This window comes from Sphaerodactylus townsendi, linkage group LG06, assembly GCF_021028975.2.
Source record: "Sphaerodactylus townsendi isolate TG3544 linkage group LG06, MPM_Stown_v2.3, whole genome shotgun sequence".
Taxonomy (NCBI): Eukaryota; Metazoa; Chordata; class Lepidosauria; order Squamata; family Sphaerodactylidae; genus Sphaerodactylus; species Sphaerodactylus townsendi.
In genome coordinates, this window is record NC_059430.1 from 96,484,008 (window position 1) to 96,511,541 (window position 27,534).

The 27,534-nt window shown below is 41.7% G+C and overlaps 1 protein-coding gene across 2 annotated transcripts in view; it reads left to right on the forward strand.

Annotated features, from left to right (window-relative positions):
• Positions 1-3,627: 3,627 nt before the first annotated feature.
• LOC125434438 (protein argonaute-3) overlaps positions 3,628-27,534 on the forward strand; it is a 56,233-nt gene continuing 32,326 nt past the window's right edge. For both annotated transcript variants that reach the window (XM_048499824.1, XM_048499825.1), the window contains exons 1-4: positions 3,628-4,006; positions 16,316-16,487; positions 23,126-23,246; positions 24,266-24,474. In XM_048499824.1, coding sequence (XP_048355781.1) covers positions 3,988-4,006; positions 16,316-16,487; positions 23,126-23,246; positions 24,266-24,474 — 521 coding nt within the window. In that variant the 5' untranslated portion in view covers positions 3,628-3,987. The remainder of the gene's footprint in view (positions 4,007-16,315; positions 16,488-23,125; positions 23,247-24,265; positions 24,475-27,534) is intronic.

The following is a 27,534-nucleotide window of genomic DNA, read 5'->3' on the forward strand; positions in this document are numbered from 1 at the left end:
ACCACAATTCATTTTCATATTCTTTACTAATTGAATATTGGTGATACTGACTCTTTCAATTGATTGGAACATAATAGGAGTGTTGCAGGTTTCATGCCTTATGGACAATGTTTATGACATCCTATACAATGCCTTTGAGAATTTATTACTAAGTACAGTCCCATTACGTTTCTTAAATTGCCTATGTGCCCTCATTATATGTTTTGTTATTACCTTTATATCCAGTTGAATATTACTTATCATATAAGCACAATATATCTTTATGAATAATCTTTATGAACGGTTTATGAATTATCTATTGAATTTATACTCAAACTAATTGCATGTATACCAATTAGCTCATTGCCTTGTATCACTATATATACAGTCCATGTTTCTTAGGCTTGGCTGGCCTACAATTTTTTAGTATAAGTATTTTTTAACACAGAGGTCTATAACAATCAAGATGTGTACCATCTGAAAGCACCTGCAATGAATGAACTAATTGTGGTGACTGCAACAAAATTAATTTGACAGTATCTACTCCAGGGGGTCTGAGAAAGAGCGTTCAGGTCCAGTTTTGGCAAATTCTGTGAGACTACTTCCCAGCATTTTGTTGTCCCAGAAAAAAAAATGCTGTGGAGTATTACATAAGTCAAAGCAACTTGATGGTGCATACCACTTGCATATTATAATTGCCTTTGCTTTGCTAGAACTGCTACACCAATACAAAACTCCAGTTGTGGGGAGAGTAAGGAACAAAAGATTTTCTCCCCCTCCCTCCCAAACAAAGGCCTTTGGCACTATTACCATTTCATTAGCCACAAATACTAGACACCAGCAACCTGTACTTTGCTGTCACCCTACACAATGCAAGACCTTTTCCTGTTATATTGGTGACATCCAGAAATTTAAAAAAAACCCTCTCCTTGATATCCAATGTGTTGTTGTTAATAGAGAAGGGGAGCCTATGCCATTAGAATGGGCAAATTGTCCCTTGGCATCTTGGTGAAAGCTTAGCATCTATCACCATAAAGTAATAAAGTTGCCATTCTCCACTTTGTGAAGTGGTGCGAAGTCTGCAGTATGAGAAAACAGGGGTGGCCCTCAGCACGTGCCCAGCCCTACCCGCTGCTGACATTAATGCTGATAACAGTACTAGGCAGTTTCATGTGACCTGTTTCAATTAACTGTATTCCCTAAGTATATCCCATATTCCAAATGTTACTATCCAAACAACCTCAAGATAAGAGAAGTGCCCCAGATATTAGAAATCCTGACAAAGTAGATTTAGTATTATTATTCCTATTTTGCTGGAACTGAAACTGAGGGGGAAAAAATGCAAACTAGGGCTTATTTTAGGCAATTTATATGATGTCTTTCTTCCAGAACTGCTTAAGGCAGCTCACAAGATAATGCAATAAAATAATAAAAACAACAGTGGCCACATTTCTCAGCCATTATCTCGTGTTAGGTGTTTGTTTTTTAAAAGCGTTTCTCATTTGCCAAACTTGAGGCAATTGACAATAGGGGGAATCAAAATTAAAACAAAGCTATTAAGTACTAGAATAATATTAATGTCAACAGTGTAAGACAAAATAAAAGCCAAAAGTTGTGAAACTAATTCAATATTATGACAAGTGATGGTGCAAGTTTCCTTTGTAATTTAATGCTGAGAAAAGTCTCTTGTTTTGTTATTTAGGCGAACGTGCCTCTGCAGTGCACATGTGCCTCTTCACAGGCTCTCACTCTCCTCTGCTTTGTGAACATTTGAGTAAAGACTGCCTTTGTGCAGTGTTCTGTGAGGTAGTTCTGCATTTTCTCTGCAAACTACAGTTTTTGTCATTGTTTTAGTTTTCAATTTTAATTCTAATATGGGGGTACAGTTTAGGGAAATGGGCTGCCATGTGGTACTCAAGTGAAAAAAGGTTGGGAACCACTGGGTTAGAACAATACCAACCTTCCTCAGAAGTAGAGCTGCTAACTCTAGCAAAGGGCAGAGCCTGATCCGGGGTCCACCATTCAGGGGCAGGACTGATGTGGTGAAGAGGTGGTATTCGTGTCCCATGACAAAGCAGAGGGACTAAAGAAATAGTGAAAGGCTCATAACCAGTGTAATTCATCTAAATTACCTGGTTCTCCCTGTCCTTAGCTGAGGAGATACCAGGAGGGAAGGGAACGCACAGCTGAAAGGGTAACTGAAGACAGCTGCAGTGTATAGAAAGATGGATTTTTAGGCACAGAAAAGTGTTATCCTAGTCTTGTTTGCAAGACTAGGGCTTGAAAGGTATAAAGATGTAGCACATTGCTTTTTCTTTAAAAGGAAATGAACAATTATAAACTGGCTTTGCACTTTTTCCCTGCATGATGTATAAAAAAAATAATCTGGCAAATGGCCAAAAAGGAGCATGGGCCAGTCATGAAAGTGGACAGTTAAAAGAAAAAACAAATAGGAAGCACTTTAGATGCTCAGAAACACTGAATTGCAATGGCACTTTCGCCACAAATACTTATACTTCTGAAAGCTTTATTTACTAATAGTTTTTGAAGGAAAAGGATGCAAGCTGCTTCAAGTCCTCATTGTGGAGAAAGGGGAGTATGAAGGGCATGAGTTGCAGCCTAGGCTGAGGTGGCTTATTCAGATCTCATCTGTGTGACAAGGTGACTAGTAAGGTATTCAGCAAGCCAATCTCAATCAACCCTCCACCTGCTAAACAGGGTTGTTGTAGGAATTACTTAGCCAAATTATTTGAAGTACCTCCTAAAGCACTGTGCATGGTCCAAGAAATATTATTAAAATATATAATGCAAAGGAAAAGATCCTCCTATATTTTTAACGAGCATAGCCCTCTTGTTAAATTGACGTCCCTTTGATGCTCAAAGGTTTACAGTCCTGTTTGGATTGCTCACTGGAAAGATTCCTATTAATGAAGGAGTTAAGTGGGGCTGTGTTCTAGCTCCTTTTTTAGTTAATTTTTTAAAAAACGATTTAGCTCCCTTTCTTTAGGAAGTGGATGGGCATAGCCCCAATTAGGTTCAACCCACGTACCTATTCTGCAATATGCAGATAATACTGTATCGTTGTCATCCACACAGGTGGGCCTGAAATGCTTGAAGACTCTGCTGAATATTGTGCAAGCAGCAGATTATTGTACAGTTCTGTTTAGCAGAATCTTTCTCTTTTTGAGTCAATTAGATGTGAGGATAATAAATAGTTCTTCCTCGCCACTGTACTCAAGGCAATGTCGGTCTTCTGCACATGCAGAATAATGCACTTCAATCCATTTTCACAATTTTTTGCAAGTGGATTTTGCAATTCTGTACAGCTACAAAGTGGATTGAAAGTGCATTATTCTGCATGTGTTGAAGGAGCCAAACTGTGCTTCTCGTGGGCGGCTTCCTCCTGTCCCGGACTTATTTACAACTCACACTCAACACGCTTGAGGGAGAAAGGGCTAATGAGGAAACGCGCATGCGTACTCCTTTTCCGCGGTTTGTTTTGATAGTTACGGCGGCGAGAAAGAGTGCGAAGATACCCGCTTCGAAGGAAGGGGAGGGAACTTTAACGTAAGAGGAGGGGAAAATAACTTCCGGTAAAAGGCTTTGCGCATGCATATAGTCGAACGTCGTAAAGCCTCCCACGGACGACTGAAGATAAATGCTTCAGACTTCAGCAGCAGGAGGGGACTTCCGGTGGGAAGGAAGGACTGCGCATGCGCGCGGACGCCGGGGACTGGTGCCGAAGTGAAAACTCGGGAGGCTCAGTCAGTTAGTCTGAGGAGCCGCCAGCGAGAGGTGCTGAGGCTGCGGGCGGTCACGCAACTTCCGCCTCTCCAACCGTCACCGCGCTGGAGAGCGGCTGGGCCGACTGAGGGAAAGAGTGGAGTCCACAAGAGCATCGCTAAGCTCCGCCCGCACCGTCACAGGCCCGGCCGGACCGGGAGGGTGCCAGGAGAAGAGACCCAGTCGCCACCCGTAGCCCGAGAGGGGCCGCGCCGAGCTCCATGAATGGAAATCAGCAGTGCAGGTGAGGGAGGACGAGGTGACTGACGGGATGCTCCGGGCACTGGGAGCGCCGTCCTCTGGGAGGACTTGACCGTATCCGGTTTGGGAGGGTGGTTTTCAGGGTGTGGAGGCGGTTGTGATCGAATATGGAGCCTGAAGAAGAAGGTCTGTCTCTCTCCCAGCGTTTTGCTTTTGGAAAGTCCACGAACTCAAAGCGTGATGGCAACAAGTTTTGTCTCCTCTGCTTTTTCCCTCTCCCATAACCATTATTATTCCCACGTACACTGCCTCTGTTCATGGACGGTTTTGTCTGTCTGAAGCAGCTTTAGAAAGGAGAGCTTTCGCACATTGATGAATGGAGAGATATACCACATTTGGCTGTGGAGGTTCTGTTTGGCTGTAATGGTTAGCTCTATATGGTTGCCTTGTGTTGGAGGGCAAAGGGGGAAACCCAGATGTTAGTTACGGTGTACTGACTTAGTAGCAGAGCTAATGTTACATTCATATTAATTTTATATTTTAAATTGAAGTTTGAAGTGATTGTTTTAACCCAAATATTTATTTTACTCTATGACATCTTATGGATCATTGTAACTCACTGTCTTTGTATGCCATTAAAGGTTTTTGAAATTTGGTCTACTGACTTAGCTGTTGTATGGTAGTTTGGCAGATTGAGTATTGTGGAAGGTGGAAAGATGGAAGGTTGGAAGCTGATGGGCTTAGGTGTCCAGATTTTGTGAGTGTTTATTATTTGTTTCATCTGTACCCTGCCTTTCTCCACAGTGGAGACTCAAAGTGACTTAGATCATTGTCCTATCTTCCATTTTATCCTCACAGCAAGCCTGTGAGGTAGATTAGGCTGAGAGTGTGTAACTGGCCCAAGGTTAACCAACAAACTTGCATGGCATAGTGGGGATTTGATCCTGGGTCTGCAGATCATAGGCCAGTGGTCTATATCACACTATAGTCCACTAACCTTCTGGGTATTGAAGTAATTGCAGCATTCTCGTGGCTAGTGCAAGTGTAAGGGATGGTTTTATTTTACTTAAAAATAGGTTCCCCTGATTTAATTAAGACTTACTTTGTAGAAAGTATGCTTAAGATTTCAGCTTTTGTTAATAAAATGTTCTTATCGTAACTCTGTACAAATGTATAGTTTGTAGGTGGAGGCCTGAAGACCACAGGATTGCCCTTTTAGATGAATCTGGCTTATCGAAGTGTTGGGAAAATGCGGTATTTGATAAAGTTGATCAACATTATGTTGCTTGGCTTTTATTTACAAGATTTGTAACCTGGGTTTCTGCCCAGTTAGGGCCACAAATACAGCTTAAAAAATAGTGGAAAAGCATAGAATAATTTAAAAATAGAACTAAAGTACATGTATACACACACACAAAATTAAAAACAAGGTAGAATGTGGGAGTTATTAAGAAAATGGCAGACAAAACAAAAAAAGTCTTCGCCCACTAGTAGAAGACAGTAATAGGAGCAGGGGAATATCTCAGGGGAAAGAGTCCCACAGTTACATGACTGAAAAGTCTGTGTCTCAGATTGCTGAAGTGGTCATGTAGGTTTGCATGGGAGTAGGCAGTCCTGGGCAGGTAGGGTGACCCTGGGCAGTATCGGGCTTGAAAAGTGAACACCAGCACCTTGAAATGAACCTGGGAATAAATTAGGAGCTGTTATGGTAGGAAGGGGGAAACAGTGCCTTTGCTTGCTGGAAAACTCCCTTAGTCCAAGAGGTCCATGGAAATTATCCTTGTATCTAGCTGCCACTGCTCGGGACCTTTTGAAAGTCTCTGAATTGACTCATTTAGAAGGTAGTCTTGAACAGTACCAGAACAGTAACAAAATAACCAATCTGGTCGCGCCTGTGCAGCCTAGCGCATGGGGAAGAGATTAGGAGAAATATCCCAGTAGTAGATCAAACAAAAAAAAGTATTTATAAAAAGTTTTATTGTACAATAGAGGAAGAAGAGGCAAGGTGGTTGAATTCCAAAAGGGAAAAATGCCAAACAAAATACGTGGAGAGGCACACAGCAAAATAACGACATAAGAGAAGCAATACAGTTGAACTTACTAAGCTAAACATGTTACCGGTGGTCTATCTGGTTCCTTAGCATATGCAGAGTTCCTTGTGGTAGCAGGAAGTTGGAGTCATTGACCCCTACCCAACTTCCTGTGGACCCAGTTTTCATCGAACAGTTTTCAGCTGTTTTCAATGAAAACTGAAGAGAAAGAAAAATCCCAAATGTCCAGTTGGACCTAAGCAAGCCTCCTTTCTAAGATTGAGAAGCAGATTTCTCCAGTTCCATGCATGTTCCCATCTCGGATATAGATGGCTACTTTTACCAATCATATCCATATATGGTACAATATATAGTATACATCAGGCACCTTATAATGGCTCCAAACTTCCATGACAAATAGATGGCTTGGTTCAAAGGACTGTCCAAAAAGGATTAAGTTTGCCATGGTAGTTCAATATGGAGTGGAAGTGAATACCTGAATGTAATGAAATCTCTGGGTGAAAGGCCATTCTTTCTTTGGATTGTGAAATGGAATAGATTTGTTTGTTTTGGGAGTTAAGACCATTTGTTAAAATGTGTATTTTGTGTATTTATATTATTTTGTGTATTTATATCCTTGACTATTGGTGATATAAATGCTCCATGTCAGGTATCTCTATAGCCGTGGTGGCGAACCTATGGCACTCCAGATGTTCCTGAACTACAATTCCCACCAGCCCCTGCCAGCACGGCCAATTGGCCATGCTGGCAGGGGCTGATGGGTATTGCAATTCATGAACATCTGGAGTGCCATAGGTTTGCCACCACTGCCCTATAACTACTGACTGCTTATGATATGCATTACCTCGGAATGTGATGGAGTCTCCTTCTTTGGAGATTTTTACAGAGGGGCCATCTGTCAGGAGTGCTTTGATTGTGTGTTCCTGCATTGCAGGGGGTTGGACTTGATGGCCCTTGGGGTCTCTTCCAACTCTATGATTCTATGATTATGCTTAAAGCTGCCTTATACTGAATTAGATCAGTGTGCTGTCAAGGTCACCATTCTCGACAGGCTGTGAGCAGCTCTCCAGAGCCTGAGGTGGAAGTCTTTTGCTTCACCTACCTTTTATGGGGTGAAGCCAAACATTGCACTTGGAATTTTCTGCATATCACACGGGTGCTGTACCACTGAGAAGAGTCTGCATGGTTATTGGTTCTAATCTGGAGAACCGTCTTGATTCCCCACGCCTCTGCATGAAGCCTGCTGGGTGACCTTGGACCAGCCACAGTTGTCTCAGAGCTCTTTCAGCCCCACCAACCTCACAAGTTGCCCGTGAGGAGAAGGGAATGTGATTATAAGCCACCTTGAGGTATAAAAAAAGCAGAGTATAAAAACCTTTGCCTACCACTGAGCAATAGGCCTCCTGTGACTGGAGCCTGAACTAATCAGTACCAATGTTGACTAATATCTGAATTCTCAGTTTTGTAATAAGTTATTATAGGATTTATTTTCATAATTTTTTTATTCAATCCATCTTAGATGTCTAAGCATCACATTCTGCCCACATTTATTCCATTTTGCAAGATGGATTTGAATTGTTGTCATGATCCACATCTTTATGCAGCCAGAGCGTTTTGAAAGCTAGTTCAAGCTGTGTTGCTCTGGTTGTGGTGAGCTTGAGCATTAAAGAGGTTACCCATGAGTGGCACCGTGAGTCTTTGTGAGAGGAGAGAGCTTTAAAATATGTAAGCAATGTATGTTGTCTCCTTTACAGAACAGCATGAAGGTTATTTTTTATGACACTTAAGGAATTTGATTAAGGGAAGATACCTATTGATTAAGGGAAGATACGTATTTGCATGGTAGTCATCAGGCTTGCTTTTTAATTAGAGATATATACAGATTTTTAATGTCCATTCTTGGTGTACACTTCTCACAGGTCATCTAATATGGACAGCTTCGTTAGTCTGTAAGAAAGAAGGTAATCTAATTATAAAATTGTGTTTTTTAAGTATATTACTGAACATACAGGAGTTAATTACAGAGTAACTAGTTTTTTTAAGTCTGATCTTAAGTACTGTTGAAGTTTGAGTTATTTCAAAATAAATATAATTAGTTACCACCTTAAATCTGTTGGCATAAGAACACAAGAAAGAGCCTGCTGGATCAGACCAGAGCCCATCTAATCCAGCACTCTGCTACTCGCTGTGGCCCACCAGATGCCTTTGGGAGCTCACATGCAGGCATGCCCCTCTTCCAATGCTACTTTCATTGGATTACAGAGTAACAACATTTAACACTTCTGGACATTATTCCTATGCTTCTCACTCACTTTCTGTACAGGAGTACAGACAGCATTCTGTGCATATTCTAGAAAAAAATGCCATATGATTTGTTTTGTACAGAGCTATCTATAGTTCAGCTGTAGAGAAAGTCCCAGATTGAAGACATGGCATATCGAGACAAAGAATCTTAAGCGGTACTGCAAAGAGAGTCTTCTTTCTGAGACCGTGAAGTGGTGCTGCCAGGTACTGAAGTAGATGAATCAACAGTCTGGCTCAGTATTGGGCAGCTTCATGTGCACCTGTTATAAACGTGCTGGATGCATTTCCAGATGACTCCTCTAGAAGTGAGAATTGTTTAATGTTCTGATGACCAGACAGTGCAGAAGTGGTTCAGGGAGCACTTTTCAAAAAAAACCCCTAGAAATAAATGATGTGCTCATCCTTCACTTTGCTAGTTCTACTTTACATTGGAAGTCAAGTTAACATGTATTAAAGGTAGCTAAGCCCTCAACTGCTTGTTCTCCAGTTTTGACATTCTGAGGTATTTTCTGTGAATTTTACTCTCTATCTAGAAAACCAAATGCAATTAAATCTTGAATGCCTGTTCTGGGCTAGGGTTTAAATGGTTTTCTGAAATGCTTGTCAGGTGTAGCTTCGTTCATTTGTTTCAAAATGCCCACCTTAGCACACCACATGCAGCATTTGAATGCTTGGAAGTATATATTTGGGGGCTTAACACCCCCCCCCCTTACATACATACTCCAAGCCAAAAACCTAGTGGAATGATCTAGAAAGTCCTGACCTGGTTCTCAGAAGCTAATCAGGGTCAACCCTGATTAGTACTTGGATGGGAGATCCCCAAGGAAGACCAGTAGAGTTAGAAGGAAATGGCAAACCAGGTCTGTTCATCTGTTGTCTTGAAAACCCTGTGGGGTCACCATAAGTCAGTTGCGACTTGAGGGCAAAGAAAACCCAAACAAAAGTAGCAGACTTTAAAGGGATTTGGAAGGGTATCAATGCTGGGATTACTAGACTTGCTATTGTAGAAGCCAGTGTTAATTGTTTTCTGATATGCTTCTTCCTTTCAAGCCGTTTTTGACTCCTTTACCTGTGGCAGGGATTTTCAGCCTTTTTTGAGGCACCATTGGAAAGTTGACACAATGTGGTGGTCACAATCACAAGATGGCTGCTGCAAGAGGTGGCGCCACGTGCAAACTGTCAGGGAGGGGGGTTATTCGTCACTCTAATACTAACTCTTAAACAATTCAGACGGAAGCCCTCTTTAACAGGATACCTTTTAAAATGAACATAATGTTTAATATCCTTATGATATGGTAGTAACTGCTACCAAAGCAACATTTCAAAAAAATTGCACTAGTTAGTAGCTCCACTGGGCAAAAGCTTCATTTGGCTCTACCCAATTTGTAAAACAATTGCCTGGCACCAGGGTGCCCACAGGTATACCTGCCAGAGGGACATGTGACCTCACCACCTGGGCGCCACCCATTTGATCACGTGGGGGTGTGTGCAAAATTGCGCCCCCAAGTGATCAAGCCGTGGTCAAGGGCTGGGAGCCTGCATGTCCCTCTGGCAGGTACAGTCACCCCCGCCAGCAGCAGGCGGTGCTGGGTTGCGGCAAATCACTCGAGCAAGGCAGGCAGGGTCTCCAATGGAGGGGGGGTGTGCAACTGGTGCTGGGCCGAGAGCCTGCTGCAGGCCTCAACGGGCCCACGGCAAGCTCCCAGAGCTGGCTTCTACTGCCTGCTGCCCCCCCCCCCGTTAGGGGGGCACAAGGTGTATGCAAAGGATGGGGGGGGTTTGCCCTGGGTGCCATTTATTCCTGACACGCCTCTGCCCATAGGTACCATGTTGGGAACTGCTGGCCTGTGGGATAAGGGCAAATGTCATTCTCTGTGTTAAGATGTTTCCCTTTTATTTCATTCTAAGGAATTCATTTATTTCTTTATGAGTAAGAGAGCAAGCTGGGTAGGATGCTATGCAGTTTTGCATTAAACATGATGTCAAGCAGAAGTCTGTGGCTCCATTTCTGGGATGTGGATCCAGGGTCCAGATTTCAGAGGGCTGGGTTACAGTTTGATCTGCTGTTAAAATAGTTGAAGAACAAGAAAAGCCTGGAAATTTATGAGGACGGAATTTATTTTATCACTCAAAACAGATTTTTAAAAACCCAGACACTTGAAGTTTCCAGGATCTAAGAGAAGACCATACTGGGCTAAATAATCCTACTGCCTAATTTGATATAAAAAATGTAGCTAGATATATCTAATTTGATGAGACAGCTCCCGATAGAAGAACATGTACATCATGTCCATGATATGCAGTTCAAGGGACAACTGAGTTTATATTTCTCACTGACCTATTTTCTTCTTTCTTAACTTTAAGTTTAGCTGTGGCATTTGCCCAGCATATGGACAATTTTCCTCCAATTATTTATTATTATGCTACTGTGCTGGGGTGTGGAAAAAGTAGTTGCAAAGTAGAGGTTTGCAAATAAAATAATATCCTTGGGGGTCCAGACTGTTCATAGGCTTCTCTGTGACCTTTTCTGCAGTATATGAAAAAAGTGATCATTTTCTGCTATGAGACATTCACTTAAGATAAACAGCCAGTCAGAACCGTGTACATGGTAAATATGACATGTTTAGGTTGACTGGTTAATTTTTACTTATCATCTGGGCAGTGTGGTTATGCATCTCATTCTCAAAATAATTTCCCCATAAGTGAATGTGCAATTACTTTACAGGTGTGGGTGGGGGACATCACAGTAAATCCCCTGCCAACTAATCTCAGATCTGTGTTTTCTCTAAACACAAAGGTGTTGGAAATTACAGCAGTATTCTAAATTTTTAAACTTGCATTCACCAGTTTTAATTCCTTATCTGTATTGATCCACTACTTAACTAGGCACTATTTAGCAGAGTTACTCCAGTCTAAATCCATTGATACATTTGTAAATGTATGAGCAATTGTGAAAATGACTGATCAACAGATACGGGTAAGGAATGTCCAGTGTGCTGGTAAATAATGCTTGAGTCTTTAATATTTCTTGCTGCATGTTTGGGGTCTTAAACATTCTGGAGTTTCTGAAAATCTTATCAAAATAAGCAGTGACTGGGCAGATCTTTTAAATCTATAGTCAGTGTTTCTTCAGCCTTGTAGTACCCACATAAACTGAGTGATTCAAAGTGGTGTTAGAAAATTTATTGTTTTCCATGTGTTTGATTTGCTGTAATGCATTTTCAAAGCTATTGTTGTAGACCTGTTGCTTGTTGAAGCGCCATAATCAATATTTCTAATTCCCATTGTGACCAAATCTGTGGATACTTGAACTCAGAGACTGAAGCTATGAGCAGACAAGAGAAACCTTTCTACAAACTTGAAAAAGCCTCAGGTTTGCAGGAAAAAATCTGAAATCTAAATAAATACACATATAAATTCAATGGGGAGTTAACATCCTCCTAATAATAGAAGCAGTGCCTATAACCTTACGAAACAAATGCCCTCTCAGTGACCATTGGGGAGTTGCTAGGCAACAGTGTTGTCAGCCTTTAAGCCTTGGTTTCTGTCATAAAAAAGGCAGCAGAAGGGGAGCAGGGCCTTTTCCAGGGCTGTTGTGACCTTAGAGGGAGAACTCATCAGGGTCTGGACTGGCAGCAGCCACCAGATGACTCGATACCATGCAACTTGCATAATTTACCCAGGACTGACTGCATGCTATTGTTCAACAGCAGCCACCTCATAAAAGCCAGTGTAGTGTAATGATTAGAGTTTCAAACTAGGATCAGAGAGACCAGGTTTGAATCCTCATTTTGACGTGAAAACTCACTGGATGATCTGACTTCAATCATACATTCGCCACCTAACCTACCTCCCAGGGTTGTAGTGAGGATAAAATGAAGGAGAGGATAACGATACGATCATCTGGAGACTGTCCTGATGATACCACCTGAGTTTGGTGATGTTTGGTTCAGGGGAGGCAAAGTTATGGACCCTCAAAGGGGTAGCCCCCATCTCCTGTTAGCTCCCATTGGAAACAATGGGGAACGGGGCACCCCCTTTGGAGGTCCATTACTTTGCCCCCCCCCCCCCGAACCAAATATCACCAAACTCAGGTGGTATCATCAGGACAGTCTCTGGATGATACCCTGAAATTTTGGTGCCGCTAGCTTTAAAAATGCGCACCCTGCAGGCCGCAACGCGAACAAACACCAAAAAATACCCCCCAAAAGCCCATATACCTTGCATTTGGATTTGTTCATATTCAGGCAGGACATATTCAGCTGATTTTGGCCCAAATATGCCCGAATTCGCCCAGGTTCAGGCCAAATCCAGTATTTGTTGCACCCAAATCTCCAAGCCTAGCCTTCTTGATATAAAAAGTTATGCAGCTGATTCCTTGAGGAATGATGCTAGGCTCCTAAGTGGACCTGTGCACTGATGAGCTCTTACTAGTTGCCATTTGTTATGCATAGTTAGTTCTGCTTGGTCAGTAACTCTGGGTAGTTCCAGCATCTGCATTTGGTTTTAGGCTTAGGTGTGTCACCTGTTTGACTACCATTCTAAGGCCTAGGCCAGGATCTTCACGTTATGTAGTCTGCTCTGATGTATTGAGGCCAGTTTCTTGATTATAAATCAACTTTTGCATAGCATGTCAGTCCCCAGCATAGATCACCTACCACTGTCTGGATTGTTTGGACCTGGCTTTATGTTCCTGAAGTCAGGGAAAAGTGTAGCAAATTAGATAGCAAGTCAACTGCTTACAGCAGGGCAAAAAAATCCCAGCAGTGATTAGTTTGTCCTGGAAGAAAATTACTTTGATTGCAGACAGTTTAGTTTAAATATCGAACACAAAGCAAACATTTTCTGCTAAGCTTCTCTAATGTGGAATTTGCTTAGCGTTACGCACAGCTCCATTGCCCTTAATAGTTCATCCCCAGAGATCTCTGAAAAGAAAGTGTGGTGGTGGTATTTTGAATGAGAGCCTGGGCTGTGATATTTTCTTAAGATTAATTTTTTAGTGTCTTATAAAGTGTAGTTGTATTACAGCAAAGAAATGTGGCTTGCTTGCCTGAGCAGTTGTTTGCTCTTCCTGTTCACCTGTCCTGCATTCCTAATTCTGTTATATTCTTGACTGTCTCAGCAAGGCTTTTGGCACTAGGTTTGTTCATCAATCTGGTGCATAAACCAATCACCGTGAAACAGTTACTGAGAAAGTCTTGTTGTCAGAAGCATTTGGTCATGTGATGTGATGCTGCTCTTCTGTTGCATTTTTGTATTCCTTGTCTCAGAAAGGTTATTGCAACACAGTTTTTCATATACAGCTGTTGAAACCATGAGTATTACGTACTTCAGTATCAGTAAGAAGAAACTTTGTGATTTTTGTGTCCTATCTGTTTTCATTCGCTTACAAGAATTATATCACCAGCTGAAATCAGTAGGTGGGAACACATACACATCCAACCTCTGTCACTGAGTGGGAGTGTAAAAGGGTTTTTTTAATGACTTCATCACACCTACAAATGACATTCATACTTTGAATCATTTCAAGAACCCCAGCGCAGTTTTTAATATTTATCATTTAAATGGTTCGCCCCCTTTTTTTCTTGTGACAAACAAAGATAGTGAAATGAGAATTTGCAATATGCTGTCTGCTTCCTGTCTGTGGGTTTTTTTTGTAGAAATCATATATGAAAAGCTAAAGCAGGAAAGGAGGCAACAAATAATGCTGAGAGCTAGTTATATCTGTCTGTCTGGAGTATATACTTTCCTGTGTTAGTCTTCCCTACACTGATGAGTTTCAGTCCATTGACACTGACTGCCCTAAGTGGCAACCTTCTGTTTCTATGGGGATTGACAGACTTCTGAAAAGGCACTGAGGGGATTACAATGGGAATATCCTTTTTAGTTCGATCATCCATGCTAAAGAATGTTAAATGATAACTGAAAACAAGTGTCCTAAGATAATGGTGAGTTCTGCGGTATGGAGTGGTAAGCTGCAGTACTGCAGTCAAAGATCTGCTCATAACCTGAGTTTGATCTCGATGGAATTTGGGTTCAGGCAGCTGGATCAAGGTTGACTCAGCCTTCCATCCTTCTGAGGTTGGTAAAATAAGTACCCAGTGTAGATGACTGGGAAAGGCAATGGCAAACCACCCTGTGAACAAAGTGTGACTAGTCAAATGTTGTGATGTCATCTCATAGGTCAGTAATGATCCAGTGCCTACTTTACTTTTACCCAATTTAACTAGAACAAAAAGTGTGGCCTGTTTAGCATCAAAAAGGCAGAAGAGAAGAAAAGAAGCTGGGATTTATACCCTGCTTTTCTCAATCATAAGGAGTCTCTAACTGGCTTACAAACTCCTTGCCTCCTCCTCCTCACAACATTCAGGTGGGGCTGAGAGAGTTCTGAGAAAACTGTAACTTGCCCAAGGTAAATGCAGCAGGGTTTGGGTAGAGGAATGGTTCTCCAGTTTAGAGCCCACCTCTCCTAACCACTTCAGTGGCAATGCAATACATATATGGAACATTCACTGTACTCTAAAAATCCTGGGAATAAGAGCACTAATTGTCATTCCAAACCTTCCAACAAAATGAGATTTGCAGCAGGACAGTAAGGGGCTAATATATTGGCAATGAGGGAAGGCAATGTTGTTGTAAGATGCTTTGTGAACCTTGTGGTCATAAAGTAGATTTCAAATCAGTTGATTCATTATTTATTTGTTTGGATTAAAGAAGGGAGCCAGTACAAGAACTAATCATTACAAATGGGATGTGAATGCACTTAGGGGGCGAACCTTTGGCACTCCAGATGTTATGGACTACAATTCCCATCAGCCCCTGCCAGCGTGGCCACGGACTTAGGTGGAAATTTGTTTGAAAGCTTATTATCTTGAACTGTAAAATTCTACCATTGTTGGTAACCCTGCTACATTTATAAGAGCAAAGAACTTCATTAGGCCAGAAATAGTCTGATGAGGGTTTGAAGAGCATATCTTGCAATTTCTAGTCCCATTCCTGTTTGAAACAGAAACTTTAAGATGTCTTCCATAAATGTCCATTATCATTGGGAAGGATTTTTTCTCTCTGTATGTGATTGACTTGAACGTATTGTGGTGGTTATTCTTCCATTATGGACCTACTGAATCACTGTAAAGAATGTGCTTTCTTGGTCTGTTGACTGGTGCCTTTGGAATTCTTTCCTTCCCTTCCATTGTATGAGCATGCATGATTACAAGAGTAATTAATAGGTTTTTGCCCTGTGAAGACCTTCCAAGACACTCTTGAGTTGTACTGGATGGATCTGCGCAGACTGCAGATGTCAGACTAGTTGATCTCAGATGTCAGACTAGTTGATTACTTTTACTGTCTTGTCGATTTGAGCAAGCTTTTCCTCTTGCTTTTTCAGCCAGTATGTCTTCTCTAAAATGCAAAAGGTTTACAGAGTAAACAGGCAGATGAACTGATTGTTACATTTAACAAATTGCATCCAGCAATCTGTCAGCAGAAGACTTTATCTTCCCCCACTTTCCCAGCCTTCCAGTGGTCCTTTCTGATTCCTGGATTTTATTTATTTTTTGCTGTAATTATTGGACCTGCATGGAATAATAGCTTTGGGGGCAATATATGGTGGGGAGGAGAAAGGAGACAAAATTGCATTTCCAGATGGTGCTGTTGCTGAAGCTCCACTGACCAAATTGTAAGAGCAGAGTGATTTCACCTCCATCCCGCTTCATACTTCTGTCTACCAGCCCACACAGTTATTATTCCAGGTAGGTCCTGCAACCCCATTAATGAACATTGCAGAGGTCAGGAGGAAAGTAGATAGTAAGGTAGGTCTGTGATTCTTACGCTTGATTCAAACCATTATCTCTGCTGGCAGTTTGGTGCTTTCACTCTGACTTGGTTTAGAAATTATACTCTTTTTCTAGCATTGTAGGTGGTTTACAAGAGTCTACAAAATCTTGTGGTTTCCAATTCTTCACTCTATATTAATTATTGTGTGGGTTTTTTTGCAGGACCCGTTGGGGCACAGCCCCTGCTTATGGTGCCCAGACGTCCTGGCTATGGCACCATCGGCAAGCCCATTAAATTACTGGCTAACTGCTTCCAAGTTGAAATCCCAAAGATTGATGTCTACCTCTATGAGGTGGATATTAAGCCAGACAAGTGTCCTCGGAGGGTGAACAGGTAAGTTAAGTTGTTAATTTTACTACACTATATTAATGATTAAGTAGTGGGTGAGAAATTGGATACTGTATGTTTTACCATAGCTCAGGGGGGAAATATAGATCTAACAGGACATCTCTGAGCAAAATATTGCTTTTCTTTATTTTTTTATACTTTGACTGCTTCTCTAGACTTTTTTTAGCTGATTATACTAATCTGTAATGTGGGTCTTGTGATTATAATGTGAGAAAATGAAGCTTAGGTTGAATGAATTTTGGTTTGTCAGAAAAAAATTCTAGGTATACTTAAAGTCCAAATCTGCTCTTAAATTCTTGGTTCATTTTCTGGTTTAAAGGATGAAGCTACCCTTTGTAGCTGTTGACCTTCACAGTGTATTGTTCCAATGGTAATGGAAAATGTGCCAAGATGCCACAGAAATTATCTTACCTTCTCAGTTCCTCTTACCAATAGTTGTTTAGTCTTCTTGTTCTTGCAGTTTCTAGTTTCTGCATTACATGGTTTGAAGAACCTTGACTTGTTCACAGATCCAATCTGGTGAGGTTGCCTCTTCCAGTGATGTGCGTGCATGCTGACTGTATGGAATGCCCCATCCATGAAAGCCCTCCTTTGCCATTTTCCCCTGAAAACCCCCTCCCCCCCAACCTTGCATTTATGCTTTCAGTAATCCAATCTCTATTAGAGAGCTGATTTTTTTTGCCAGGCGATGTATGTGTGTCTGCCCTGCAAGTGTGAATGAGAAGCAGTTAATGACTGACAAGAATGAGAAATGATGGTCTGGGCCAGGAGACAGAAGGAGGCGGCATTCTCATTCACACTCTTTCTAGTATAAGCCACATTAAACTTCATGAAGCTTAGTTCTTCTAATTAAACATGTAGAAGAAAGGGCTACATGTTGAGTCTAGCACTCTCATTTATTCCTTGCTCTCCTTGCCTTAACCTTTCCTTTCTCCATCACACTTTTTCTATGTTTCCCCCAGACATACAAATTTAAAATTGTAAGCTTTGCGTGGAATGTATTGTTGAAGGCTTTCACGGCTGGAATCACTGGGGTGCTGTGTGGTTTCCGGGCTGTATGGCCATGTTCTAGAAGCATTCTCTCCTGACGTTTCGCCTGCATCTGTGGCTGGCATAGATCCTCTGAAGATGCCAGCCACAGATGCAAAAAATGCATGTCACTGGTACTTCATGCTCAGCACACAGCCACAACCCGGAAACATAACTTACAGAAACCTATTCTGACTCGGAATGTTCTCTGTTACTTGTATTGTTATATAAAGCATCACTGAGGGCCATATTAAGTATGTAACTAAATGAATTGATAAGTATTAGTATTTGTGCTGGAATGTGTAAATCATACATTTGTTAATAATTTGGCTGACGGGTCAGGCATAGGGGTCTCATGTATCCCTGAGATCTGTGTGTTACATGCATAAATATAGATATACTAGCAGTAAAACCCATTGAACAAACAAATACAATGGGAACATTCATTCTCCTGTTGAGAGGCCTGTGCCTCAGTGGAGTCTCATGCTAATATTAATTCAGTATATTGGCAAATCATGTTGACTGGATCTGCTCTCTTATAAGACTGCCTTCCTTGTGGCTATTACATTGGCAAGGAGAGTGGGGACTTCCAGGCTTTGTGTTGGGCTCCTCCCATCCCAGTGTTTCACAAAAATTAAGTGGTACTTCGACCGAATATGGGATACCTCCCAAAAGTTGTGTCAGTTTTTCATTTGGGCCAGGATATTGTTTTACTTACCTTTTCCCCATCTCTTTCAACACCTGTGGAAATGGTTCCCCATTCCCTGGACCTTCACAGGGCCTTGTTCTGCATTAACAGAATGGCTCGGTTTCACAAGGATGACAGTGTTTACTTGTTTCAGTGGAAATAAGGTTACTATACAAACACTTTCCAAATGGGTGACCAAGTCCAAAACTAGGGCCTAGAGATCAGCAAAGGTCCAATGTTGGTTGGGGGTTCATGCCCACTCCACGAGGCCACATGGTGTGTCGGCTGCTGGGAGTTCTTGCATCAATATTGTTGACATCTGCAGGATGACCACGTGGTCTTTCCCAATGATGTTAATTAAGTATTGTTCTATGGACGTTGATTCCTGTAGTGATGCCACTGTTGGGGGAGCAGTTTTGCAAGCTTTATTCAAATAGCGAGTCACATGCCCACTCCCAAGTTGCGGAGCACTGATTCAAAATATATAGTGTAAATATTTTATGTAAAACAATCTACAGCATTAGAAAATAATTCCTGTACATGCTGTAGACATATACAATAGATTTCTAAAAAAATGTTTATTATTTAAAAGTGACAAATTCTGTTTATGATATACTGTAGTATATAGGATATAATACTTTATTACCTATTTAAAATATTCTTATGTCTCCTTTCTGTCCAAATGGGGTCTCCAAGACAGAGGGTAAACATTAAAACATTTGAACATTAAAACAGCATTTAAAATAATGTCTAAAATAATTCAATAAAAACATATAAACACATAAGCATACAACAGCAAAACCAGGGAGAAGGGCCAATAGGTTATTGGGGATATGCCAAACAAAACAAAGAAGTCTTCACAATACAATAGTTCTTTGTTATGTCAGTGTTACATCCAAATATACCACTAATCATAATGGGACTATATATTTTGTTTTGTGTAATACAAAATGATCTTTACTTTAAACTTCCATTAAGATGGCGGAAACTGAGCTAGTTGTGTTAAGGTAATGTAGAATACAGCAGTTTGGATTTCATGCTAATTGTGCAAAAATAAAGCATTCATATTTTAAAACTTTATAAACAAGACAGTAAAATTTTGTCCACTAAGTTAGAACATTGTATGTTAAAGCAGTAAAACAAATTTAACATTGATAAAATACAACATATATTCCAATCCCCACCCCCAAATTTTGGATTTTCTTGCCGGGGCGGGGGCTTCAAAATTTCTAGAAATTTTACATCAGTATTATTCACACAGATTTTTCCCCACATTATGAAACTTAAGGAATACTCATTGAATTTAGGAGCAGTTTAAGCACGATAAATTCTCTGCAGCCTGGCAATGTGATTATATGTTTATGGCAGAGCACTTTAAACTAGGGATTTAAAACTTTGCTGTGGCAAACATTGTGGCTGTCTTAAGTGTTACTTTCTGCTGCAGTTTTAACCTCAGAGCAAGCAAGGAGAAGGCGTCTATTGGGTGCAGTGTACCAATAGGCTGGCTGTTCAGTAATATATCATTAGGTAAAACTAATTCTACAGTTTTTTTTTCTGTAGGAGATATTTAACTTCAAATGTTGGAAGAGCAGTATCCTCTACTTCTTTCTATTTTCCTCTGCTTTATCATGGTCCTGTCTTACTGAATTTAACCTTTGTTGTGGATTAAATGAAACATATGATTTTCATTCCCTAGAAGGAATGTAGGCAACTTGCCCTCCCCCACCATGACCAAACAATAATTTTTTGCACCAGGTCATTTCAAAGGGGATTGGAGTGGTGCTGGGAGATCTGGCTCTGCCCATGAATCCTTGGATCCATGGGCAGATCAGGCTGGCTGGAGGTGGGTGGGGGCCGGAGAGCTGGCACTGCCCGTGGATCACAGGATCCATGGGCAGAGCAGGCTGGCTGAGGGTGGGTGGAGACTGGAGAGCTGGCGCTGCCCATGGATCCTGTGATCCATGAGCAGAGCAGGCTGACTGGGGGTGGGTGGGTGGGGACTGGAGAGTGGCACTGCCCAGGGCCATGGACCTTGAAATCCGAGGGCAGACCAGGCTGGAGCGCCCCTTTCTCTCTGAGAGGGAGCCTGTCAGGGAGAGGGGAGCTCCAGCCTCAGCGTTGTTTGTTTTTTAAGCTGAGAAAGTGACCCTTTCTCGACTGAAAAACAAACTGAGGGTGGAGTGCTGGAGGTGTCTGTTGCAGGAAGGAAGGCTTCTGCTGGGGGAGGAGGGAGGGGAGGCTTCTGCCAGGGCCCTGCAGGCCCGGCTGGGTTTTTTGGGTGGGGGAGGAGGGAGGGGAGGCATCTGCCGGGCCCCTGCAGGCCCGGTTGGGCTTTTTGGGTGGCAGGGGATTTCTGCCAGACCCGGCTACACCCCCTCCCCCATGCTCCACTTACCTTTGGTGCTGCAGTGGTCTCAGGCAGCCTGGCAGGGCCAGGCCTCCTTCCCTCCTTGGATTGGCCTCTCACCAATAGACTGCTCCTTCATCCGGCTCTGTCAGGAGCAGCCTGTTGGGGCGGGGGAGGGCCGGGCTGAGAGGGGAGGGGGTGGGGCGATTTTGCGCCCTCATGTGACTTAGCTGGGGGTGCCCAGGTCAGTTGTCCCCGGGTGTTCCATTGTAGCTCTGTGCATGCTTGTGGCCCAAGTCTAACACCTTTCCCTGTGGCTGCTATTGGCCAATTTAAAAGGTCCAGGAAATTAATCTCTTTATCTTCCAGATTTGCTTGAATTTTACTCTTGAGAGAGTTAGGACTCATAGCAGTGCAAAGTGCTGTTGCAAGCAGACTTGTAGAATCTCCATATATGTTAAATCCATGGGGCGGGGGGAACATTTTTAAAAGAAAAACTGAAATATATGCAACAGCTGTCTACACATGGGACAATGAATTGTATATACATGAAGCTTCCTTATTTAGACCACTGGTTCATTAAGGCCCGTATTGTCTTCTCAGACCAGTAGCAGTCTCAGACCAGTAGCATCTCTCCAGGGTTTCAGGAGGAAGTCTTTTACCTCACTTGCCACCTGATCCTTTCAACTGGAAATGAGAGGGATTGAACCTGGGACCTTCTTCATGCAAAGCAGATACCCTCCCACTGAGCCTTTTCTACTCCCTTAATATAAAATGCCTCACATATAATTTTGCATCCATTTATATTATTTAAGAGTATGGGTGTCATGGTTATCTATGAGCAAAATTCCATATGTACTTAATATTTGAAAGAGCAGCAAAATGCTTCAACCTTATTGTAGCTTTGCGTATATAGCTTAGGTTTGGCCTTTGATTTGTATTGAGCAAATAAAGTTGAAAGGAGAAAACAAATTTTATTGCAAACAGGAATATCATTTTGACATGAATAATTTCACAGGACAACTAGCAGCATATTTGGTTGTCAAGTTAAAATGTACAGCATTTAAAACACTGGTCATACCCTTACTAGGATATTAAAGATAAAATAATCATATTAAATAAATGTATCCTTAAATAGTTGCAGCTAGGTAGCTGTGTTAGTTTGTCGTAACAGAACAAAGTATGTGGCCAGTAGCACCTTAAACACTAACAACATTTCCCAGCGTTTAAGCTTTCAGGAGCCAAATTTCACTTTATTCTTATTTGTATCTGACAACTCCATCGTCCTTTATATCCTGGTCAGGAGGTTAGAGGGGTGTTACAAAGAAGGGCTAGTTGGAATAAAGATTTAGAGGCACAGTGAAAAACATAGTCATCTTGGTTAGAGCAAGGAGATATGAATAGATGTCTGAAATTCCATTTCAGGACATTTCGTTGCTGACTTAAGAGTGGAGTTCTCCCACAGAAAGGCTTTAAAGGGAGATTATAATGTGAGATTGCTGAGCTAGAATTTTCACTGTACCTCTACATTCTGACCTGGATATAAGGGCTGACAGATTCTCATTTGTATCTGACAAACTGAGCTTTGACTCTCAAAAGTTTATACCCCAGAAAATTTAAATCTGCACACATTCTGATTGGATAAAATCTTGTCTTTCAAAGCATTTCACATATCCAAAAGAAAAATATTTCATAAGAGTTTTTTGAGTACTACCGATAATGTTTAATTTTTCTTTGGTAATTTGAAAAAGCCTCCTACCTGTAATTGCAAAGCCACTGTGGATAACTTGTGTTATAACGTAACGGTTGCTGGCATGGATCTGATGAGTTGCAGTAACAAGAAGTACCGACTGGATTATGTAAATAGTTCATTCACCAAGCTGAATAAGGCCACGGGTAGAATGCTGCAAGGCTCTGGGGCACTGTGTCTCTCCTAGCATTTTAACACACGCAGCAAGTTATGAGTCATTTTGGCTTCTCTCTTTAAAGCTATCTTGAGCTTTGAGGAAAAAGCAGTGACCATTCTGTTCCACCCCACCATGCACAGCTGGCATTTGCTGCCCGAGGTGCTGACAGGGCGGACCTTGCCCAAAGTAGAGGCGGACCTTGCTTTGCTGTTGTCATTCAATTTAGCACTCTTTGGGTAATTGTTTGTGTCTGGCTATACTAGATGACTGTATTATTATGATTATGATTATGATTATTATTGTTGTTGTTGTTGTTGTTGTTGTTGTTATTATTATTATTATTATTATTATTATTATTATTATTATTATTATTATTATTATTATTATTGGTTTTCTATACCGCCCTCTCCCCAGAGGGCTCGGGGCAGTGCACAACATTTTAAACAACAGATAGAGCACAATTTAAAACATAACAAATAGAATATAACTAAAATGCATATAGGCTCTATTAAACTGAATAATTAAAACCTACTAAAACATACAGTTTACAGTAATCTAATAGATTACGTGTATCATTTAAGAGAGGATAGTCTAAAACATGGTGTTTGTGCGTGTGCCTTAAATGCAAATGCTGTCTTTTTTGTTTCCCTAGAGAGGTGGTGGATTCAATGGTGCAGCATTTTAAAGTAACTATTTTTGGGGACCGTAGACCAGTTTATGATGGTAAAAGAAGCCTTTACACAGCTAATCCACTCCCTGTGGCAACTACTGGGGTAAGGTAGCTTGTTGTCCTTGTGTTCTGATTTTTTTTTTTTGTAAACGGAAAAAATGCTGATAAAAAAACCTGTAAAGCCCTTTTTTAAACAAATCCTGTTGTCCAAGATGTAAAGGTTGGATGCTGTGGGCTTTCCATTTATAGAATCTGATATTTTTCTGCCCTCCCCCTTTGGCCACCTGCCTCATCCTTTCCAAAATATCTGCTAAGTAAGGATCAGAGGACTCTCGGTAATAAACTGCACCATTGCATGGAGACTGGAAATTCAGTGAAATCTTTTTATCCTCTTGGACAGTTTATGGGATGTAACTCCATGCTGTTTTTATTGGGTATTGCTGGTTACTTTTGTTATGCCGTCAGTGTGTAATGGTGCTTCAGAGAGAAGCAGAAAAGAGAGTCCTTGACTGGGGGGGGGGGGGGGGGGGGGGCTTTCGATATACCTTCTTACAGAAATGCCACAAAAGGAGAATTGAGCTTAACATGAGATAAATTCGTACTGTACAGTCAGTTTTTGTTTTAGTGTGTATGTTACAGCAAATGTTTGGAACATCAACATGTAACACTGCTTTGGGAGGTCTCACACACCAGTAGGTAAATATGACAGGGTATTGAGAGGAGGGTAATGAATTTTACAATTAGAAGAAGCCTGTCAAAGATTTTATGGAGACAACGACACACAATCTCCTTCTATGGCTGGTCTTCCAATGTGAGCCTCAGTCTGGTGTGGTTGACTACACAAAACGCAGTGATGAACTAGATGCCTCTTCTCCCCATAGCAGACATTGAGTGTGTGCATTATTTCTGTTCTAACCAAGTTCCTGGAAATCATGCTGAATTCAGGAAGTGTTTTAGACCCTGTTTGGGGTTCAAAGTACCATTAGTACAATGTGGTCAATTTGATTCTGCTTTAAATCAGGTGCTTTAAAACAGTTTTGGTTGGGAAGAGAGGGTCATCTGTAGTTGAATCATGTGGCTCACCTCTGAACTCTACTTCTTTCTCCCCCCCCTTCCCAACAGGTAGATTTGGATGTTACCTTGCCAGGAGAAGGAGGCAAAGATCGTCCTTTTAAGGTGTCAATAAAATTTGTTTCCCGCGTGAGCTGGCATTTGCTGCATGAGGTGCTGACAGGGCGGACCCTGCCCGAACCTGTGGAACTGGACAAACCAATCAGCACTAACCCTGTTCATGCTGTTGATGTGGTGCTACGACACCTGCCCTCCATGAAGTATGTTCCCTGCTAACCTCTGAGCTCTATTTTAACGTTTTACAAAACATCCTTTTAAGGGTTTTTGCCGGCATTTCAGTAATGAAGAAGAAAAGATGCAGAACTTGTGCTACAGATATGGTGTAGAGGTAGTCACTTGCGTCTGATGGACACTGTTCCAGGGTATGTACAAGGGTCTGGAAAACCTTGGGTTAATTGGAAAGGTTTGCTGCAGTGAGATCAGTCAGGTCAATGGAGGTGCTTGTATCACTTTGGCAAGGGCAGAGAGTAAGATAATGGACACAAAATAGTAAAAGGATTCCAGATATGCTGGCAGTGCCTTGCTTGCCTAGCTTGCTAATATTTTTCCAAAAAGATACATAATTTTGCTGTGCAGCGTGTTTTATAGCTACTTTCCATGTACTTATGCCTTCAGAAGGCTTCTCCCTCTTTCTAGGGTTTTTAAAACTAGTATATGTTCTTGTTTTGTATTCTTCACCCTTGGGAGCTCCAAAAGTTTCACAAGAAACTATTTTGTGCATTGCTCTTTATTTGGGATCACCATCACAAGTTGTTTTGCCTGTTAAGCAATGAAATAAAAAGTAATTTGATAAAATGACAGTTTTGTAGGTCTTGGAGAGAGGTGAACATTTCAAACTGAGGAATGGTGTAGTGGACACATGGCTGAACTGTGAACCAGGAGTGTCCCCTTCTCCCCCTTATCACATCTGCCATGGTTTCATGAAGAGGCAAGTCCCTACTCCTCAGCCTCCTCACCATATTTTGAGAATAACACTGCCCTTCTGCAGATTTCTTAGCATGATTGATAGGATGTGTATCCTGGCCTAATTGTGCTAGATTCTACTCTAGGCAGTGCTTGTCAAGAGGGAAGTGAAATGAGGCCACCCACAGACAAAGCAGGCATTTTGATTACTTGGGATTCCTCAGATATGCAGGAAATACCAGCTGGTAGCTTAAAAAGAAGAACAAACAAAAAGCCCTCACCAAACTAGCGTTATGAAGATGGAAACATACCGAATTATCTTCCAGGGCATGGAGAATGTTGAGAGCAATTGAGTGAGTTGGAGGTTAGGGTGTGTGGGAAAGGTTGGCCTGAGATAGCTCCTAGACTTTTCATGGTTAGGGTTAAGGGTTAGGGTTAGAATTAACTCTGTGATGTAGCTGATTTGGTCTGCAGTAGAATAGTTAGATTCCAGTTCAGTAGCACCTTAGAGACATCAAGATTTTTGAAGTGAAGGAGCTTTGTCCCTCAAAAGCTTATACCCAGAACATTTTGTTGGTCTCTCAGATGCTACTAGACTTGAACTGATCTACTCTGTGACGTAATAAGCTTTTCAGGATTCTGACCTCTTTGAAGCAAAAAGTCCCAGTGTGATTGTGTGTGCACATAGGGAAAAAATTTACATGGCTTTGATAGAAAATTGGTTCCTCTGGCTCTAATTAACCCCCACTTTTTGACAGCCTCACAGGGCAATAGTAGCCCTTGACAGATGATGATGGTGATGATATGAAATGTGGAAGAGGAGGAGGAGGTATGTTTGAGTGAGGGAAAGCTAAGGTCAGGAGAAGTGAAGCCAACTCCTCCCACCCCAGTTCTTCTATACAGCATTGGAAGGGATAGGTAACTCCCCCCCCCCCACGATATTGTTAAGGTTAGGGGTTAATAAGCAACCCTACTCTGCAGTCTGTGATATAGGGCAATTGTGTTAGACTTCTGGAAGTGACAGCTAGGTAGGTAGGAAACTGCTTAACAATTTTGTGTGATTGCATGTGTATCTGTGTGAAATATTAAAATAGTTTTCAGAGTAGCTGAAACCAAAATGAGTTTCAACCTCCACCTATATCTGTAAACGCAAAATACCACTGACTGACTCACTGACTGACTCATCAACAGAACTCAAAAACCACCGAAGCCACACACATGAAATTTGGCACACCTGTTCCTTTCGTGCTCCAGGTGCTCACTAAGAAAGGATTTCCCAAAATATTCACTTTCACTCGATTTATTACCTATTTACTGTTTTAACTGCTCATCTCTGGCCATCTGCGTGAACATTCTAAGGGCAAACCAGCCGCTCAGTCCACAGACATTCTGCTCGAACATTCTAAGGGTGACAGTTCAACACCACCAGCTTCATGTCCTTTACCAACTGCACTCTACCACCGCCCTCCACAACGCACGTGAACCTATTGAAAACAAAACCATCAGTCCACAGACAGGCTGTAGGAAATATGTTGCATGTCACCCCAAAGTTCACAAACAGGCTGCAAAAAAGTATGCTGAATGTCACCCCGAAGTTAACAGACAGGCTGTGAAAAAGTACTCCTCCACTCACCCTCACGTTACCAACACCGCTACAGCCAAATACTATCAAAACAGATTACAAACCACACTATCACCTTGGACTACTAAACATTTGTCAGGTTTTGCATATGGACATCAGATTTATTACTGTGGAGATACGTTTATTGCTCTCGGCCTCCGATCACCCTGTGCTTGGTGTTGTGCTCTGAAGTGGCGGGATGAGTCCCCAGGAATGTGCTGCAGTGGCAGTACAGTCCAATTCCCTGCCCTTCAACCCTACCCTGAAGCTCTTCACAGCCTTCTCACTCATCAGCATCCAATTGCAGAACACTTCCTTTCTGCATCCCAAAAATACAACGGCTGCTTCCACATGACGTCTTTTGGAGCCCACCAGGTGAAAGAGATCAATAACACATTGCATTATAAAAAGACAACTACAGGAAGCTGCTGCAAAAAATTCGAAACCCATCAGTCCACAGACAGGCTGTGAGGAAATATGCTGCATGTCATCCCAAAGTGCACAAACAGGCTGTAAAGAAGTATGTTGAATGTTACCCCGAACTTCATAGAGAGCCTGTGATGAAGTATGCATTGCGAAGCACAGGTGCCCTGCTAGTTTTCATGTAAATTCTAAATATGCTAAGAAATCTTGCACAGAAGCATTTTTGTCACTTTTTTTGAACTTGGACTTCAGTCTGACAAATAAAGCACAGATCCAAATAACAAGTGTGCTCCAAAAACTCTTGGCCTATTAT